Source organism: Lepidochelys kempii, chromosome 22, assembly GCF_965140265.1.
Source record: "Lepidochelys kempii isolate rLepKem1 chromosome 22, rLepKem1.hap2, whole genome shotgun sequence".
NCBI lineage: Eukaryota > Metazoa > Chordata > Testudines > Cheloniidae > Lepidochelys > Lepidochelys kempii.
Window position 1 is genome coordinate 4,178,410 of NC_133277.1, and position 17,515 is coordinate 4,195,924.

Consider the following 17,515-nt stretch of genomic DNA (forward strand, 5'->3'; position numbering starts at 1 on the left):
TCATGTTACTTGCGCAGCATCACACAGGATCTCTACAGCAGAGTCACTTTCCTTTAGCCAAGAGACCGTCCTTTCTTTCCTCCCAACCCCGCCTTATTCATTGTGCACCTTCCAACTTCTGCAACAAATGAGACAAGGGGCCTATAGACAGTGTTCTCCTTCACTGCTCAACCCTGGTTCATCCCCAGGGCGAGTCCATCCTGTGCACTGAATGAGGCAGGTGTCATGTGGAAAAATTGTCTGTGATCGTGTAATTAAAGACTGTCATAATGGACAGCCTCACTTCTGATCTCTCCTAGCTTTTGAGGACTTGACTTTGCAAGCCTGATTGTGTTCTTTGAATGTAGATTTTTGAAGGTAACATAAGTATATATATTTTCTTGTAAGAACAGTTATCAATGACATGTGTCAACTCTTCTCACCTGGCCCTCAGCTGAGCCATCATGAATGGACCGATCTCTCAAAGATGTTGATGCAGAGTTGGATCTGGAGGGCGGATCTGAAGGGGGCTTTGCGGAACGGCTCAGGGCGGCTGTTCCGGGAGTGAGGGTCAGTGTGGGAGAGTACGTGAGAAGCTGATGAAACTGGCATCCGGAGGAGAAGAGAGGCAGAGCTGTGTAAGGTGTTGCAGGCCAGGAGCCTGAAGTCGGGAGGTGTTAGGGGTGGGGATGATGTGGCTGGAGCCAGGGCAAGGGAGATAATGAAAAAAGGCAGCTGCTAATAAGGCACAGTTACAGTAAAACTTTTAACATACTATATCATACATGACTTATTCAGGATCAGGTTAATATTCAAAGAATCCAGGTAAGGTTCTGGCTTGCTGGCTGGGGAGCCCTCCCCTTCTGCATATGTTAAAAAGGGTAACCAAACATCTAACTATTTATCATCTTTTTGGCGCTTCTATTGCGTGTACTCACTTGGTGTGAAAGCTTCTCCATCACAAGGACAGTCCATATTTGACTATACCACAAGTTCAAGTGTTGAGGAAAAGAGTGTTTCCATATGGGGAACTGAGGTGCAGAGGGAGAAGGTGACTTGTCCAAGGTCACACATGAAGTCAGGGGCAGAGCTGGATGTTTGAGTCCAAATCTCCTGAGTCCCAGTCTAGTGCCTTGACCCCAGAGTCATCCTTCCTCTCACCCCTCCCTGTAGCATCTCTGAAACTATTCTTTGTGGCTCTTAATTTCTTAGAGATTGAAATTTACTGAGTGTGTGTTATTTAAACCTTTTTGCTATAGCAGCAACTGCCAATGGAAAAACTTTTAACATTTGCTGCTGCTACAGAATTGCTCTTGGGTTGGGGACTTATCCCAAGATAAGTTTGTTTGTTTGCTTTTTAGAGTTTTTTGCCTAAGTGAATTGACTAGAATACAAAAAAACCCAACCGAAGACTGCCCTACTTGTAAATGTAAAGAAAGCGTTAACATTTAAGACACAGTATGAACCCCACAATTAATGGCTTTTGCAATAAAGAGAATAAAAAATTTAAACGAGACAATCCACAGCTTTGTGACAGCTGAAGTTCAGAGATGAGTCTGTAGCCTCTGCATTAGCAGTGCCAAGTTCACTCCCTCCCCATTCTGCCCACCTCCTTCCTGACTTTCTTTTCTCAGTGTAAAACTGTCATTTTTGTCATGTTCTTTTGCTACACACACAGTTTTTCATCATATGAAATAAACTTTTAAAAAGTTTAACATGTAAACCAGGACATGGGGATTGGAGAACTGCCCTGGATTTTAGGGGAATAGCAATAACTGACTGAAATCTTTTTTTTTTCTTCAGTGAAACGGGTTTGTAGGTAGCCATTCTTTATTAGGTGTCATGGGCAAGCGCGTTTGTCATCCAGAAACACTTTTTCCCACTTTGAGGAATTATTTCTTCCGTACAATGGGCTTCAGAAATGATCAACAAGATTAACAAAAACATTGGGGGGGGGGGGGTTACCTGTTTGGCGATATTTTGTAGCTGTCCCTCCAAAAGCAGAGTTACATTTGTTTGGTTTTTGGTTTTGTTTCTCATTACATTCGAGGGGACCTGAAGAATTATTTGTGTTTTTATTTAACACTTTTTACATTTACTTTTATACCAGCTGTAACCCGAGATGCTTTACAACATTAAATAACGAGAAATTACTGAAGTTACGGTGATTAAAGCCCTAATGCAGAGGGCCTGGGGAGAAACTTAAAGGCCCAGCTGAAGTGGAAGAGAGAATGATTGAAGAGGGATTCAAGGGCTACTTTTGGATGGCCTAGATCAGTGGTTCTCAACCAGGGGTATATATACCCCCAGGGATACATAAAGGTGTGCTGGTCGTCTGGGAATTAGGATTTCCAGTCTCTGAGCGCCTCCTGCCGGCCGGTGTCTCTCCTGCCTGAGGCCCCCATGTCGCTCCTGGACCCTGGTGCCCTTTACCTTGAGGTTCTGCCTCCAGCAGTACCCCCACATTCTGGGTCTCCCCTCCCAGGGGAACCCCCAACCCCTATGCCCAACTTGCCTCAGTGGCTACTGCCAGTCGTCATCTAGCCCCCTTTCTCTGGGGCAAACTGCAGTCTGTCATGGGCACTCATCATCGGCAAGGGGGGGTTGGACCAGCTGTCTCTGCCTATCCCCAGGTTACACCTCTTCACCCCGGCGCCTCTTTAGGCCTTAAACAAGGCTTCAGCCTGTGGAGTTGCCAGGCTGGAGCTCCCAGCTCGTCTGGCCTTTTCCCCAGCCCTGCTCCACGTCAGTTACCCTCCATTCCCAGCCAGCCAGGCCCTTCTCTCTCCAAGGCTAGCCAGAGTGACTCAGCTACTCCCTTAGAGCTTTTATCAGGGCTTGCTGTGGCCTGATTAGGTGTGGCCCCAGCTGTGGCCACTTCCCCAGTCAGCCTACCCTTTCTCCCAGGAGCGGAGCACAGCCCCGCTACACGGGGGTACATCAACTCATCTAGATATTTGCCTAGTTTTACAACAGGCGACATAAAAAGCATTAATGTAGTCAGGACAAACGAAAATTTCCTATGGACAATGACTGAAATGTAAGTACAATATTTATGTGCCAACTGATTTATTTTATAGTTATATGAGCTAGGAGCTTGCACGTTTCATTTGTTAGCCGGAGCCATCGAGAGATATTTGACTATGACTAAAAGGAGGCCTTATGGTGCCGATAAAAAGTACAGGGTTTTCCTTTGTATTGGTTTATCTCAGTTTCCCAGGGTACCTTACCAATCTTCAGCTGGAACTGTACTAACAATTTAACAGACTGCTCAACAGCATTGCCTCTTTATTCCAAGAAATATGTTGCATTTTTCATCAGTATCTTTATAATCGTTCTGGTGACAATTGTTATCATGTATGCACATATTTACTGGTAAAGTCCTGTCGCCATAATGTCCCTAAGCATAATAACTCAAAAAGAACAGGAGGACTTGTGGCACCTTAGAGACTAACCAATTTATTTGAGCATAAGCTTTCGTGAGCTACAGCTCACTTCATCGGAAGCTCACGAAAGCTTATGCTCAAATAAACTGGTTAGTCTCTAAGGTGCCACAAGTCCTCCTTTTCTTTTTGCGAATACAGACTAACAGGGCTGCTACTCTGAAACCTTTATATACACAGAGAACATGAAACAATGGGTGTTACCATACAGACTGTAACAAGAGTGATCAGGTAAGGTGAGCTATTACCAGCGTGGGGGGAGGGGGGGCACCTTTTGTAGTGATAATCAAGGTGGGCCATTTCCAGCAGTTGACAAGAACAGTAGGGAGGGAAATAAACAAGGGGAAATAGTTTTACTTTATGTAATGACACATCCACCCCCAGTCTTTATTGAAGCCTAAGTTAATTGTATCCAGTTTGCAAATTAATTCCAGTCTCTCATTGGAGTCTGTTTTTGAAGTTTTTTTGTTCTTGTCAACTGCTGGAAATGGCCCACCTTGATTATCACTACAAAAGTTTTCCACCACCCCCTGCCCCCAACTACCACTCTCCTGCTGGTAATAGCTCACCTTTCCTGATCACTATTGTTATAGTCTGTATGGTAACACCCATTGTTTCATGTTCTCTGAGTATATAAAATCTCCCCAGTGTATTTTCCACTGTATGCATCCGAAAGCTTATGCTCAAATAAATGTGTTAGTCTCTAAGGTGCCACGAGTCCTCCTTGTCTTTTTGCGGATACAGACTAACACGGCTGCTACTCTGAAACCCACAATAACTCAGAGATCTATAAAAGAAAAGGAGTACTTGGAGCAGGAGAGTGAATTTGTGTGGGGGGGTGGAGGGTGAGAGAACCTGGATTTGTGCTGGAAATGGCCCACCTGATGATCACTTTAGATAAGCTATTACCAGCAGGACAGTGAGGTGGGAGGAGGTATTGTTTCATATTCTCTGTGTATATATAAAGTCTGCTGCAGTTTCCACGATATGCATCTGATGAAGTGAGCTGTAGCTCACGAAAGCTTATGCTCTAATAAATTGGTTAGTCTCTAAGGTGCCACAAGTCCTCCTTTTCTTTTTGCGAATACAGACTAACACGGCTGTTACTCTGAAACCTGTCAGAGATCTATGGCACTGCTTAGGACATTTGTGATTGTAGTCGGCTTATTCGTTACCTGTTGGTCTCCGGTGTTATTCTGTTGCTCCTAGATGTAGCCTGCAAAGTAAGATAACGTGCCATTTATACAAGCCCGACGGGTTTATCGCCTTGGTGGCCATTAATTCTACATTGAGTCTGAGCAAGGCAATGTGGTAGGTTTTCTTTTGCCTTATTTGTGGCTGTCTAGTGAAGACAAACGAGCATGGCCAGATTTTTGCCTATTCAGCCCACTGCAGATTACAGTCGAAGTAAATCTACAGCTTTTTAGGATCCAATTACAAAGGTTTTCAATCACAGGGAAAAACTTTAAGCAGTTTTTTGAAACTTTGAGTACCTATTTGTTACATAACTAGTTTTGATTTGGGCTTTAATTTTGTAAGAGAACTGACTCAGGGAAGTATAAGATACAAAAATAATACAAAACTTAAGGCTGCAACAGCCCCCATCCTCCTATGCCCTTGAACAGAAGTTCCTCGTTGCTTAGGGAGGGAGACCAACAGACCTTTGAAGTGATAGCCCTGAGCTGTGGGCACAGCCACTGTATAAAAGAGGATGAGCCTGTGATTAAGAATGGAAGAGCCTAAAAGCTGCCTGGAAAAGAGTCTCCTGATTAACCAGCATGAGAACAAAGGAGGCCTTTTTGCTTTGCATGGGACCACTGACCCTGTTGATTGCGTTGCTTGCAAAGAATCGCGCCAGTGTTTTCTGCCTTCCAGATGTCCCCAGCTCTGCACGTTTCATAGGCAGCCAATGGCTCTGGTGTGATAGGCTGGTTCTGTGCGATGCCCAGAAAGGTCTGAAGAACTGATGTGTGCATTTCCCATGTATGTGCCTTTAATGGAATGGGCTTGTTCCAAACTCACTAGCGTTCCAGGGGCTTTCTCCCGAGCCCTTAATTACAGTGTTTACTAATGACCTAATTGGCTAAAGAAAATGGCTCTTCTGAGGCTTTTGATCATGCCTATCTTTTTTTTTTTTGGTCATGCGTTACAGCTTGTGGGCAGGAACTTTTAAACGCTAATGATTCAGCTACTCCATGGGGGTCGATGTAACTAGAATTAACTTTCTGTGGCATTAAAGTGTGCTCCCCATTCCTCCCATTGCTCCCCCAGACACCAGTGCCATCCCTGCAATCTGCTCTGAAATTCTCCATGCAGCATTGCAAGGCATTCATGCTCTGCTGTCTTTAACTCTTGTTCCATTTCTCCCCTCATGCTCATTTGGGACAACCAGGTCCCTCTTACAGACATCCAGAGAGGTTCTTTAAGTAGCCAGCATTCGTCTTTAGATCAATTGCAACCTCAGACCTTCCCATCTGGCTCCGGAATGCTGATTGAGGAGGGAGGGTGTTTTTGGTCGGTGCTCTATCCTTCGTGGGAGTTGTGTAAAATACTTTTAAAGAGCTGCTGAGTTCTGACAAATTTTGCAAACGGCAGTGGGTCACGGAAAGCCCGCTTAACTATTACCTTTTTACTTTTCCCCAGCATGGCTGATTTTCCAAGATGTTTGTGCAGGAAGCAGACACTATCTCCTCTCCCTCATAGTCATTTCTCTCCTGTCTGAATCGTGCAGTGAGAGACATCCTATTTCATCTCCATGGACGCCGTTGGGGTCTCCTCTCTTCCTGGAGACATCAGCCAAGGTCGAGGGGGAAAACCTGTCTGGGTAAAATCAGAACCAGCCGGAACATTTATCAGAGACTTGAACCAAAGTTGGAATTAATTCCATGGCTCAAGAGTGGAGTTTAGGACTCAGCAAGGATCTTTATTCATCTCAGCTGCTATTTAATGTGATCTGATCTCCTATGTATCTAATGTCTCCATTACCATCATAGAATCATAGAATATCAGGGTTGGAAGGGACCCCAGAAGGTCATCTAGTCCAACCCCCTGCTCGAAGCAGGACCAATTCCCAGTTAAATCATCCCAGCCAGGGCTTTGTCAAGCCTGACCTTAAAAACCTCTAAGGAAGGAGATTCTACCACCTCCCTAGGTAACGCATTCCAGTGTTTCACCACCCTCCTAGTGAAAAAGTTTTTCCTAGGGTATGTCTACACTACGAAATTAGGTCGAATTTATAGAAGTCAGTTTTTTTGAAATCGGTTTTATATATTCGAGTGTGTGTGTCCCCACAGAAAATGCTCTAAGTGCATTAAGTGCATTAACTCGGCGGAGCGCTTCCACAGTACCGAGGCAAGCGTCGACTTCCGGAGCGTTGCACTGTGGGTAGCTATCCCACAGTTCCCGCAGTCTCCACTGCCCATTGGAATTCTGGGTTGATATCCCAATGCCTGATGGGGCTAAAACATTGTCGCGGGTGGTTCTGGGTACATATCGTCAGGACCCCGTTCCCACCCTCCCTCCCCCCGTGAAAGCAAGGGCAGACAATCATTTCGCGCCTTTTTTCCTGAGTTACCTGTGCAGACGCCATACCACGGCAAGCATGGAGCCCGCTCAGGTAACCGTCACCCTATGTCTCCTGGGTGCTGGCAGACGCGGTACGGCTTTGCTGCACAGTAGCAGCAACCCATTGCCTTCTGGCAGCAGACGGTGCAATACGACTGGTAGTCGTCCTCGTCGTGTCCGAGGTGCTCCTGGCCACGTCGGCTGGGAGCGCCTGGGCAGACATGGGCGCAGGGACTAAATTTGGAGTGACTTGACCAGGTCATTCTCTTTAGTCCTGCAGTCCTATTGAACCGTCTTATGGTGAGCGGGCAGGCGATACGGACTGCTAGCAGTCGTACTGTACCATCTTCTGCCAGGCAGGCAAGAGATGAGGATTGCTAGCAGTCGTATTGTACCATCTTATGCCAGGCAGGCAAGAGATGAAGATGGCTAGCAGTCGTACTGTACCATCTTCTGCCAAGCAGCCATGAGATGTGGATGGCATGCAGTCCTTCTGCACTGTCTGCTGCCAGCCAAAGATGTAAAGGATAGATGGAGTGGGTCAGAACAAGAAATAGACCAGATTTGTTTTGTACTCATTTTCCTCCTCCCTTGTCTAGATCACACTGCAGTCAGTCACAGAGAAGGCGCAGCGAGGTTAATCTAGCCATGTATCAATCAGAGGCCAGGCTAACCTCCTTGTTCCAATAACAACGATAACTTTGGTGCACCATTTCTTATTGGAACCCTCCGTGCAGTCCTGCCTGAAATACTCCTTGATGTACAGGCACACCCTTTGTTGATTTTAGCTCCCTGAAGCCAACCCTGTAAGCCGTGTCGTCAGTCGCCCCTCCCTCCGTCAGAGCAACGGCAGACAATCCTTCCGCGCCTTTTTTCTGTGCGGACGCCATACCAAGGCAAGCATGGAGGCCGCTGAGCTCATTTTGGCAATTAGGAGCACATCAACCACCACACGCATTATCCAGCAGTATATGCAGCACCAGAACATGGCAACGCGATACCGGGCGAGGAGGCGACGTCAGCGCAGTCCCGTGAGTGATCAGGACATGGACACAGATTTCTCTGAAAGCATGGGCCCTGCCAATGCATGCATCATGGTGCTAATGGGGCAGGTTCATGCTGTGGAACGCCGATTCTGGGCTCGGGAAACAAGCACAGACTGGTGGGACCGCATAGTGTTGCAGGTCTGAGACGATTCCCAGTGGCTGCGAAACTTTCGCATGCGTAAGGGCACTTTCATGGAACTTTGTGACTTGCTTTCCCCTGCCCTGAAGCGCATGAATACCAGGATGAGAGCAGCCCTCACAGTTGAGAAGCGAGTGGCGATAGCCCTGTGGAAGCTTGCAACGCCAGACAGCTACCGGTCAGTTGGGAATCAATTTGGAGTGGGCAAATCTACTGTGGGGGCTGCTGTGATGCAAGTAGCTCACGCAATCAAAGATCTGCTGATATCAAGGGTAGTGACCCTGGGAAATGTGCAGGTCATAGTGGATGGCTTTGCTGCAATGGGATTCCCTAACTGTGGTGGGGCTATAGACGGAACCCATATCCCTATCTTGGCACCAGAGCACCAAGCCGGCGAGTACATAAACCGCAAGGGGTACTTTTCGATAGTGCTGCAAGCTCTGGTGGATCACAAGGGACGTTTCACCAACATCAACGTGGGATGGCCGGGAAAGGTGCATGACGCTCGCATCTTCAGGAACTCTGGTCTGTTTCAAAAGCTGCAGGAAGGGACTTTCTTCCCAGACCAGAAAATAACTGTTGGGGATGTTGAAATGCCTATATGTATCCTTGGGGACCCAGCCTACCCCTTAATGCCATGGCTCATGAAGCCGTACAGGCAGCCTGGACAGTAGTCAGGAGCTGTTCAACTACAGGCTGAGCAAGTGCAGAATGGTGGTAGAATGTGCATTTGGACGTTTAAAGGCGCGCTGGCGCAGTTTACTGACTCGCTTAGACCTCAGCGAAACCAATATTCCCACTGCTATTACTGCTTGCTGTGTGCTCCACAATATCTGTGAGAGTAAGGGGGAGATGTTTATGGTGGGGTGGGAGGCTGAGGCAAATCGCCTAGCTGCTGGTTACGCGCAGCCAGACACCAGGGCGGTTAGAAGAGCACAGGAGGGCGCGGTACGCATCAGAGAAGCTTTGAAAACCAGTTTCATGACTGGCCAGGCTACGCTGTGAAAGTTCTGTTTGTTTCTCCTTGATGAAACCCCCCGCCCCTTGGTTCACTCTACTTCCCTGTAAGCTAACCACCCTCCCCTCCTCCCTTTAATCACCGCTTGCAGAGGCAATAAAGTCATTGCTGCTTCACAGTCATGCATTCGTTATTCATTCATCACACAAATAGGGAGATGACTACCAAGGTATCCCAGGAGGGGTGGTGGAGGAGGGAAGGAAAATGCCACACAGCACTTTAAGCACAGCACTTTAAAAGTTTACAACTTTAAAATTTATTGAATGACAGCCTTCTTTTTTTGGGCAATCCTCTGTTGTGGAGTGGCTGGTTGGCCGGAGGCCCCCCCACCGCGTTCTTGGGCGTCTGGGTGTGGAGGCTATGGAACTTGGGGAGGAGGGCGGTTGGTTACAGAGGGGCAGCAGTGGCAGTCTGTGCTCCAGCTGCCTTTGCTGCAGCTCAACCATACACTGGAGCATTCTGGTTTGGTCCTGCAGCAGCCTCAGCATTGAATCCTGCCTCCTCTCATCACGCTGCCGCCACATTTGAGCTTCAGCCCTGTCTTCAGCGCGCCACTTACTCTCTTCAGCCCACCACTTACTCTCTTCAGCCCTCCACCTCTCCTCCCGGTCATTTTGTGCTTTCCTGCACTCTGACATTATTTGCCTCCACGCATTCGTCTGTGCTCTGTCAGTGTGGGAGGACAGCATGAGCTCAGAGAACATTTCATCGCGAGTGCGTTTTTTTTTCTTTCTAAGCTTCACTAGCCTCTGGGAAGGAGAAGATCCTGTGATCATTGAAACACATGCAGCTGGTGGAGAAAAAAAAAGGGACAGTGGTATTTAAAAAGACACATTTTATAAAACAGTCGCTACACTCTTTCAGGGTAAACCTTGCTGTTAACATTACATACATAGCACATGTGCTTTCGTTACAAGGTCGCATTTTGCCTCCTCCCACCGCGTGACTACCCCCTCAACCTTCCCCCCTCCCTGTGGCTAACAGCGGCGAACATTTCTGTTCAGCCACAGGCAAACAGCCCAGCAGGAATGGGCTATACTGAATGTCCCTGAAGAAAAGCACTCTATTTCAACCAGGTGACCATGAATTATATCTCACTCTCCTGAGGATAACACAGAGAGATAAAGAACGGATTTTGGTTGAATGCCAGCAAACATACACTGCAATGCTTTGTTCTACAGTTATTCCCGAGTATGTGTTACTGGCCTGGAGTGATAAAGTGTCCTACCATGAAGGACGAAATAAGGCTGCCCTCCCCAGAAACCTTTTGCAAAGGCTTTAGGACTACATCTAGGAGAACCGCAAATGCCAGGGCAAAGTAATCCTTTCACATGCTTGCTTTTAAACCATGTATAGCATTTTAAAAGGTACACTCACCAGAGGTCCCTTCTCCGCCTGCTGGGTCCAGGAGGCAGCCTTGGGTGGGTTCGGGGGGTACTGGCTCCAGGTCTAGGGTGAGAAACAGTTCCTGGCTGTCGGGAAAACCGGTTTCTCCGCTTGCTTGCTGTGAGCTATCTACAACCTCCTCCTCCTCATCATCTTCTTCGTCCCCAAAACCTGCTTCTGTATTGCCTCCATCTCCATTGAAGGAGTCAAACAACACGGCTGGGGTAGTGGTGGCTGAACCCCCTAAAATGGCATGCAGCTCATCATAGAAGCGGCATGTTTGGGGCTCTGACCCAGAGCGGCTGTTCGCCTCTCTGGTTTTCTGGTAGGCTTGCCTCAGCTCCTTCAGTTTCACGCGGCACTGCTTCGGGTCCCTGTTATGGCCTCTGTCCTTCATGCCCTGGGAGATTTTCACAAAGGTTTTGGCATTTCGAAAACTGGAACGGAGTTCTGATAGCACGGATTCCTCTCCCCAAACAGTGATCAGATCCCGTACCTCCCGTTCGGTCCATGCTGGAGCTCTTTTGCGATTCTGGGACTCCATCATGGTCACCTGTGCTGATGAGCTCTGCATGGTCACCTGCAGCTTGCCACGCTGGCCAAACAGGAAATGAGATTCAAAAGTTTGCGGTTCTTTTCCTGTCTACCTGGCCAGTGCATCTGAGTTGAGAGTGCTGTCCAGAGCGGTCAGAATGGAGCACTCTGGGATAGCTCCCGGAGGCCAATACCATCGAATTGTGTCTACAATACCCCAAATTCGAGCTGGGAACGTCGATTTAAGCGCTAATCCACTTGTCAGGGGTGGAGTAAGGAAATCGATTTTAAGAGCCCTTTAAGTCGAAATAAAGGGCTTCACTGTGTGGACGGGTGCAGGTTTAAATCGATTTAACGTTGCTAAATTTGACCTAAAGTCCTAGTGTAGACCAGGGCTTAATATCCAATCTAAACCTCCCCCACTGCAACTTGAGACCATTACTCCTCGTTCTGTCATCTGCTACCATTGAGAACAGTCTAGAGCCATCCTCTTTGGAACCCCCTTTCAGGTAGTTGAAAGCAGCTGTCTATCCAGGCATGAAGGTAATCAGAATGATGTGACTCTTATACCTCATGACATGCTAGGGCTGGAGAGCTCTTTGTCAGACCATGGGCAAAAGCTTTCAGTATCAGCCAACATTTCCCAAGCACTGGGATCTGATACTTTCAAAAAACAAAAAAACCCTACTTTCAAAAAAAAAAAGAAAAAGGAAAAAAAAAAGTCCCTGTCCTGGGTTGAAGTATTTTGCCATTTGTTCCAGCCAGGTGTTGAAAATCTCGCTCATCACGTCTTCTTAAAAGAGCTCCATCTTTCAAACTGTCACTGCTCAGCAGCTCTGCGGAGGTCTCTTTCCATAATGACAGTCCTTTTGAGGATATTTTTATGCTAGAAAGGGTTGTGAATGAAGTTGTGTGAGGCCAGAACCTTCCTGTGACTTACATGCTGATTTTGCTGAATCCATAGTTGCTGATTTGTGCTCTGAGGAAGGGCAGCAGGAACTGGCCTGACTGTTGGTCTCTAATCGATAACACAAGAACGGCCAGACTGGGTCAGACCAATGGTCCATCTAGCCCAGGATCCTGTCTTCTGACAGTGGCCAATGCCAGGTGCTTTAGGGAATGAACAGAACAGGTAACCATCAAGTGATCCATCCCCTATAGATATTGCATCTTCTAGTAGCAATGTGGCCTCTGATGTTTTCTCATCTGAATGTTACCAACACAGCCCTGCTCCCATTGCCATCTCTGGAAGTTTTGCCGTTGGCTTCTCTGGAAGTAGAAATTAGCCTTTGATCTTGGTTGATTGGGTGGATTTCATGACTGTGGTTGGGAGACAGGGAATGCTGATGTCTGTCTCTCCTACATCCCAAGGCCGAAGGGTGTCAGGTGCCAACCTCCTCAGGCCTCCTGGGTGTGCAAGGGGAGAGTAGGGAGCCTCCCACCCCACGCAGCACCAGAGCTGCCCTCCTGTGGGAAGGGCTATCCTAGGCCTCGCGTGGACGAAGAACAAACCCACCCTCCTTCCCCTAGCACCCACCCCCTGGGTGCCCGGCAGTGTTCTACGTGGCTGTGTGCAGAGCAGCTGGAGCCATTGGCTGGGAGTGATGCCCTCGCTGTCCTGACCCACAGGTTTCGAAGCTGGGTCTGCAGGAATAGCCACGCTTCAGCCCTCCACCTGGCAGCCTGCTGACGCTTGCTTACCTAGGACCCATGAAGCCCAGTTTGAGGCTCTGCCCCTGCAGTTCTATTGGTGGAGTCCCGGACCAGCTGATCCGCTGCTGGCTTAATGGGCTAGCCATCAGCACAGGAACTAGTCTGAACAACTGTGTGCCTTGTGCTTTCTGCTCCCACGGCTTGAATTCCTGGCATTCTGACCCGGCCTGACTCCTGGCATCAGATTGGTGGTTCTGACCTCCAGTTTGTCTCCTGATCCTGCCCCAGCTGACTCCTGTCTTGTTACTGAGGACTCTGGCTCTGACTACTGGGTCTGGCTGTCCATCACCCAGCTGTGACACTTGCTGCGTTGCGGAATCGTGACTAAGTGGGGGGCTTTGATCACGACGCACCTGGATGTGTGGGGATTTCATAGATTCCAAGGCCATCGGTATCATCTGGTCAGACCTTCTGAATAACGAGGGCCCGACCACATTCACGGCCCCTTTTGGTCAATTTCATAGTCACGGGATTTTTAAAATGTCATGGTTTCCAATATTTAAATCTGAAATTTCCCGGTGGTGTAACCATGGGACTGCCAGCCCAAAGGGAGGTGGTGGTGGGGTTGCAAGGCTGTTGTCGGGTGGTTGCAGTATCACCATCCTCACTTCTGTGCTGCTGCTGCTGGCGGCCGCGCTGCCTTCAGAGCTGGGCTCCTGGCCAGCAGCCGCCGCACTCCACCTGCCCAGCTCTGAAGCAGTGCAGAAGTAAGGGGGGCAGCATTGCTACCCCCTTACCATAGCCAGATTTCCCGGGAAACGCCAGATTTCATGGTCCGTGCTGTGTTTTTCACAGCTGTGAATTTGCTAGGGCCCCCTGTATCATAGAGGACTCCCCTGAATTCATACCTATTGAACTTGAGCAGATCTCTTTGAAAAACATCTAATCTTGATTTATCAGGTGCCAGTGATGAAGAATCCATCCCAAGCCTGGATGAGTTGTTCCCAGGGGGTGGCTGCATCATGGCCCAGCCATGTCAGTGCTGTGACGGATTCCTTTTGCCGGACGGTAGCGTGAGGCCATCAGTAAACGAGAGGACTTATTGCTCAATGAGCCAGATTAGCTGGAGAGCGTGGGCGGGGGGGAGCCCGGTGGAAATGGGGTGCTGTGTCCTGCTTTTCACGGTGCTCTTTCTGGCTTCCCTGGATCCTGTTGCCTTTTCCCTTCTCTCTGGTATGAAAGATCTTGGTGAACAAGGCGTTAAAGATCCTGGCGCGTCTCCTGGCATGTCACCTAGAACCCAGGGTCTAACTTGGGTAGGAGGCAGCGCTTAATTTGTAATGAAAGGTGCTGGGGCTCAAACAATTTTGTTACATTCATAACGGATGTAGCAAGCCCAGAGGTGCCTGACAAGCCTTGGCAAAAATTAAACACTGGTAGGAGGCAGACGTAGTGTGTCTGTCCACCCCAGCTCTGAGGGGGCGCCCGGCTGCAGCCCAGGCTGTGTTGGCTCTGCGCTTGAGAACCCTGCCTTTTGGCAGGCAGCCGAGTGAAGCCCGGGGGGGCGGGGGAAGCCCCACTTCTTGCTCCGCTTGCAGACAGATTCCGTGGGAGAGGTTTGCTCTTTTGGCGGCATATTGTAGCTTGCCAGCTCTCCGAGGGCTGTGACGGGCAGGCCGCGGGCTCCGACTCTGTGGTGATTCTCCCCCCTGAAGCAGCACAGGGAGGGCCGAGTGCTGGGCTTGGCAGCGTCTGAGCAGAGAGCCTCAGCCGGGCTTGGTTTCCTCAGGGTTTGACGTGGGTCCTGTCAGCCTTGAAGCAAAACTGTAGCTCGGTGCTGTCATCATCTCAGAGGGGGTGGGGGTCCTAACACAGTTGGTGGGGCAGAGAGGAGGAGAGGGGAGTGAATAATGGATTTTTTCAGTCCACTGGCCAGTCTGACAAAATGAAGAAGAAAAATATGGAGGGTTGGGGGAGGGGAGGGTGTGAATGAAACATTTCATTTGGATTTCAAGTGGGTTTCACTTTTTTCAAAAACCGTCTTTTGGTAAAATTGCCAAACAAATAGTGGATTCAGGAACTCCAAACCTTATGGTTTGAAAATGTCGGAACAAAACGTTGTCACTCTTTTTTGGAATTTTTGTCCTTTTTTGACCATGCACGATTTGGTGAAACTGGCACGAATTCGAGAAAGGGGTTTGGGGTCACTGAGTCTGCATTTTTTTTGCCGGATGGGGGGCGGGTGTCAAGAAAAGAAGGTTTTGGATGAAATATTTCGCTCAGCTCTAGGGGCGTCTCGCATCTCTCTCCTCCTTTTCCCTCCTGTTGAGGTGTTTGTCGTTCGCTGACTCTGGAGCTGCCTTTACCCGTCTCTCTGGCTTCCCCTGGATGGGACATGGAGAATTGGGGATGGTAAAAGATAGGCCTGCTCAGGACGTTTGCTGTGCAGAGGAGACTGTGTGGTGGTGGTGAGTGTACACACCCCTTGGAAGGAGCTCCTGTGGGCTGGGAGCATTTGGGACGGCAGAGGAATCCGTCTCTTGGAAACGCTCTGGTCAGATTGGGAGGAATCCAATGGCTTCTGCCTATTGAGCATACGCCCCCTCTTGTGTTAATTATTTTGCAGCTGCTGAATGCACTGGGTGCATCTGGGAAATGCCTAGGCAGCCCGCATGCCATGCAACGTACCTGGCGTGGTCTTTTAGTATGGTCAACTGGAATGGTCTTTGAGCAGAACACCAGAGTTGTCTATGTGGAGATGATGAGGGGATGGAGGCAGGGTCAGTTCTAGGGTCCCATTATTGTGAGGCAAGTGGGTATTTTGGGGCCCTGGATGTTGCTATTTAAAAAACCAACAACCTTCCAGCAGTCCAGCAGCTAGTAGGATCCCTGGCAAATCTTGGATTTTGAGTTTAAAAAGGCCAAATTTGGTTACTGTGCCAGGACTATGTCATTGTCGCTTCCACTGCTTAACATTGGATAACTTGGCACATACTTGGCCTTTTCGAACAATAATTTGGAGCCCTTGAAAATCATCTGCAGGGGTGAGTGTGAATGTCCCCTTAGTCCCGGTAGCACCAGGCCTGGATGGAGGGGTGTGGGGCACCATGCATGGTCTGCTTCCTTTATGAAATGCTTTATCCCATTCAGGCTTTCCAAGAAGTTCCTACTGGTCTTTCAGAGAGTTGTTGCGTGTGAATTTATTTTCCAGGCCTTTGATCGGTCTCTGATGTAATTATCCTCTCAGCTTGTGGGTTTCTTGAGATTGCTGTATGATGCCAGGGCTATTCTACTTCTAATGTCTCCCACATGGCAGACTTGTGCATCCAGGGGGGAAAAACATAGCAATTCCAGAACACCTTTTTATTAGAGGATCTCAAAGCACTCTGCAAATCTGTAATTAAAGCTCTCCACGCTCCCCAGGTGGTAGATGTGTGGTGTTCCCATTTTAATTGGTGGGAAACCCCAGGCACAGAGGTTGAGTTTCTTGCTTTGCAGAAGCTGAAGTGCCCCTGCTGGCTCTTCTAGTTAAACGGGTTCATAGCCAGGGCAATGAGCAGGGGAGAGGTCTGAGAAACACTTGCATGATAAAGAACTGAGCAGCATTGCTTCAGTGATGGGGATGCATTCCAGGGTGGATGGTTGTGGCTCTCTGAGGAGGGGAGGGGAATTCCTGTTGGGAGCTAGGGAGGGGCTGGCCCTTCCAGCCTTTGGGCAGTGGGGCACGGCTAGGTACAGTGAGAGGAGCTGGGAAGCAGGTTAGTGAGATGGGGGAAGTTATTCATTCTCCGTCTCATGCACTTACTGGTGCAAGTGGAGAGGGGTTCCAGCTTTCCAGTGTGGTGACTCGTTCTTGGACCTGGCCTTCCGTTGCTTGGCTCTGGGGATGCATATACAGGTAAGCTGTGCAAGTCCACAGCATGAGCATCAGAGCCTTCTACTGCTGCTCACTTGCAATGTTACTTGTTAGCCGTAGGGACCTGTTTTTCGGCGTGATAATACCCTATTTGCGAGTTCCGGCCCTCGTTCGGTGATGGCTCAGTCACAGATGGTCAGCAAGGATTGAACTCTGGTCCTTTGGCAGGAAAATCATGCTGGCACTTGGGCGAAAAGAGTAACTCCATTAGCTGGTAACTGTAGCAGGCTCTGACTATATGGTGTGGATCACCGGCCGGAGGAAGACATGGCCTACTTACCATGGCACACTTGAACATGCTGTTGGCCTGCTCAAAAATATTCTTCTGGGCGAGGTGATGAGCAATAACCATGATGTTCCCTCTTCCCCTCCCCCAAATTTCAAATGCCTCCCGCTGCACCCTGGGCTACGCTCTCCACATGCTCAGTGAGTGCATTCAGGTACAGAGTGCATGGGCTTCTGTAATGCTGACAGACCCTGGTCGTCAGCGCGTGGGATCGAACCTGGGGCTGTCTCTCTTGCTCGTCTGGGTGCAACTAGATGGGACAGAACATCATACCCAGGAGGTGTGTGGGTTACACTTCCAGCATAGCGTCCTCAATGCATGTTTGTTTTCGACTGCTCCTGCTTTCCCTCCTTGCATAAAAATTGAGAACATTTGCCTTGAAACAGAGAAAAGAAACTAATCCATTCCTCAGTTCAGCTCATGCCTTTCGGCGCATGTACCTTTGGTGCACGGGCCTGCGGCTTATATCAGGCTAAGGTGTGACATTTACAGGGAGACCCTTGTTAAAATACAGCAGCATATCACTCTTCTGTAGCAAGTCCTGGATTGTT

The 17,515-nt window shown here is 48.8% G+C and overlaps 2 protein-coding genes across 8 annotated transcripts in view; one reads left to right on the forward strand and one right to left on the reverse strand.

The window, feature by feature from the left end:
- ST3GAL4 (ST3 beta-galactoside alpha-2,3-sialyltransferase 4) overlaps window positions 1-17,515 on the forward strand; it is a 187,867-nt gene that overhangs the window by 64,182 nt on the left and 106,170 nt on the right. For 2 of the 7 annotated variants that reach the window (XM_073321123.1, XM_073321129.1), the window contains exon 1: window positions 2,813-3,019. The exons of the other annotated variants lie outside the window; for them this stretch is intronic. In XM_073321123.1, the coding sequence (XP_073177224.1) occupies window positions 3,009-3,019 (11 nt within the window). In that variant the 5' untranslated portion in view covers window positions 2,813-3,008. Of the gene's footprint in view, window positions 1-2,812; window positions 3,020-17,515 lie in introns of those variants that run through there. 7 annotated transcript variants of the gene reach the window in all.
- LOC140901741 (uncharacterized) lies at window positions 9,386-11,342 on the reverse strand. Its single transcript, XM_073321133.1, has 2 exons — window positions 10,567-11,342; window positions 9,386-9,979 (listed from the first exon to the last, which is right to left on the reverse strand). Exons 1-2 carry the CDS (start codon window positions 11,147-11,149, stop codon window positions 9,423-9,425), a joined length of 1,140 nt encoding a protein of 379 aa, XP_073177234.1. The 5' UTR covers window positions 11,150-11,342; the 3' UTR covers window positions 9,386-9,422.